The 1,228-nt window shown below is 41.7% G+C and overlaps 1 protein-coding gene across 1 annotated transcript in view; it reads right to left on the bottom strand.

Moving 5' to 3' along the window:
• The window catches only part of Metap2 (methionyl aminopeptidase 2), a 34,252-nt gene that overhangs the window by 20,291 nt on the left and 12,733 nt on the right, over positions 1–1,228 (bottom strand). The window contains exon 3 of the mRNA XM_005374484.2: positions 626–691. Within this exon, the coding sequence (XP_005374541.1) occupies positions 626–691 (66 nt within the window). The remainder of the gene's footprint in view (positions 1–625; positions 692–1,228) is intronic.

Below are 1,228 nucleotides of genomic sequence, written 5' to 3'. Positions count from 1 at the left end.
CAAGCAGGCGCTCTGCTGCTGATCTATATCCCCAGCAGTTCAATTATTTTTGATACTAACACCAGGAAAAAAATAATCAGGCATAGTGACACACACCTGTGATCCCAGCACTTGGGAAGCCGAGGCAGGAGGATCACCGCAAGTTCACGGCCAGCCTGAACTACACAGCACGAGCCTGTCTCAAAAACAAACAAACGAAAGACCACCAGGAAAAAGGAGGTGGTAGTAATCTGAGAGTGCTTACAAAGAAATACTAGAATGGGCATGGCACTACATGCCTGCAACCCCAGCACCCAGAAGGCTGAGGCAGGAGGATCACAGTGAGTTCAAGGCCAGTTCAAACTACACGTGACCCACCTAAAAAAAATAAATAAATAAATTTATTTTTAGGAATTCATTCCTAATTTGTGATTAAATTCAATCGGCTCATATTAACAATCTTAACCAAAGAGCAGCCAAAGAAAATACCAGTATTTGCCACAGAATTACTAGTTTTACTTATTCTACCTCTACTGAGCTGAAGCTTGTTTCCCCAATCTGGACCAAGACCAGAAAGAGTTTCTGAACATCTCTGTTAACAACTGCATTTAAACTCTGTCAAATAAGATCAATGCAAGACACTAACGTCCTCTCTTCTTCTTCTTCTTCTTTTTCTTCTTTCCAGTTGCTCCATCTGCATCACCATCTCCATCTACAAAACAAAATTCAAGTCCACAGTCACTGAAGCCTCCTGAGAAGAGATAAAGCGACACAAGGGTGTGCACACACACAGACAGCTGCTTTCTAACACCCTGGACCAGGTTTGAGCAGTACTCATCTAAACTTAATTAAATTTTATTCGTACATACCAACTCTCACAAAAATGTGTATGTTGCTAGCTTTACGTATCGGCTTGACTTGTAAGCTAAAGCGTTAGCAAATCTTACTTTGAATCATGCTAATAAAAAACTGTTCAATGAGATTTTAAAAATTCTTTTAATTTTAATTTAATTTTTTTTTAACAGGGTTTCGCTTTGTAGTGAGGGCTAGACCTGAACTTGCTTATGTAGTAGCCTAGGCTGGTCTCAAACTCACAGGGATCCTCCTGCTTCAGCCTCCCAAGTGCTGGGATTATGGGCATGTGCCACCAGACTGGCTTGAATAAGATTTTGTAAGAAAACACTGCCAGGTGTGGTGGCGCACACCTGTAATCCTAGCACATGGAAGGCTGAGGCAGGAGGATCGTTGC

Source organism: Chinchilla lanigera, unplaced genomic scaffold (assembly GCF_000276665.1).
Source record: "Chinchilla lanigera isolate Chin_1 unplaced genomic scaffold, ChiLan1.0 scaffold00004, whole genome shotgun sequence".
Lineage (NCBI taxonomy): Eukaryota > Metazoa > Chordata > Mammalia > Rodentia > Chinchillidae > Chinchilla > Chinchilla lanigera.
The sequence above is the reverse complement of the archived record's forward strand: the minus strand, read 5'-3'. Positions and strand labels throughout refer to the sequence as shown.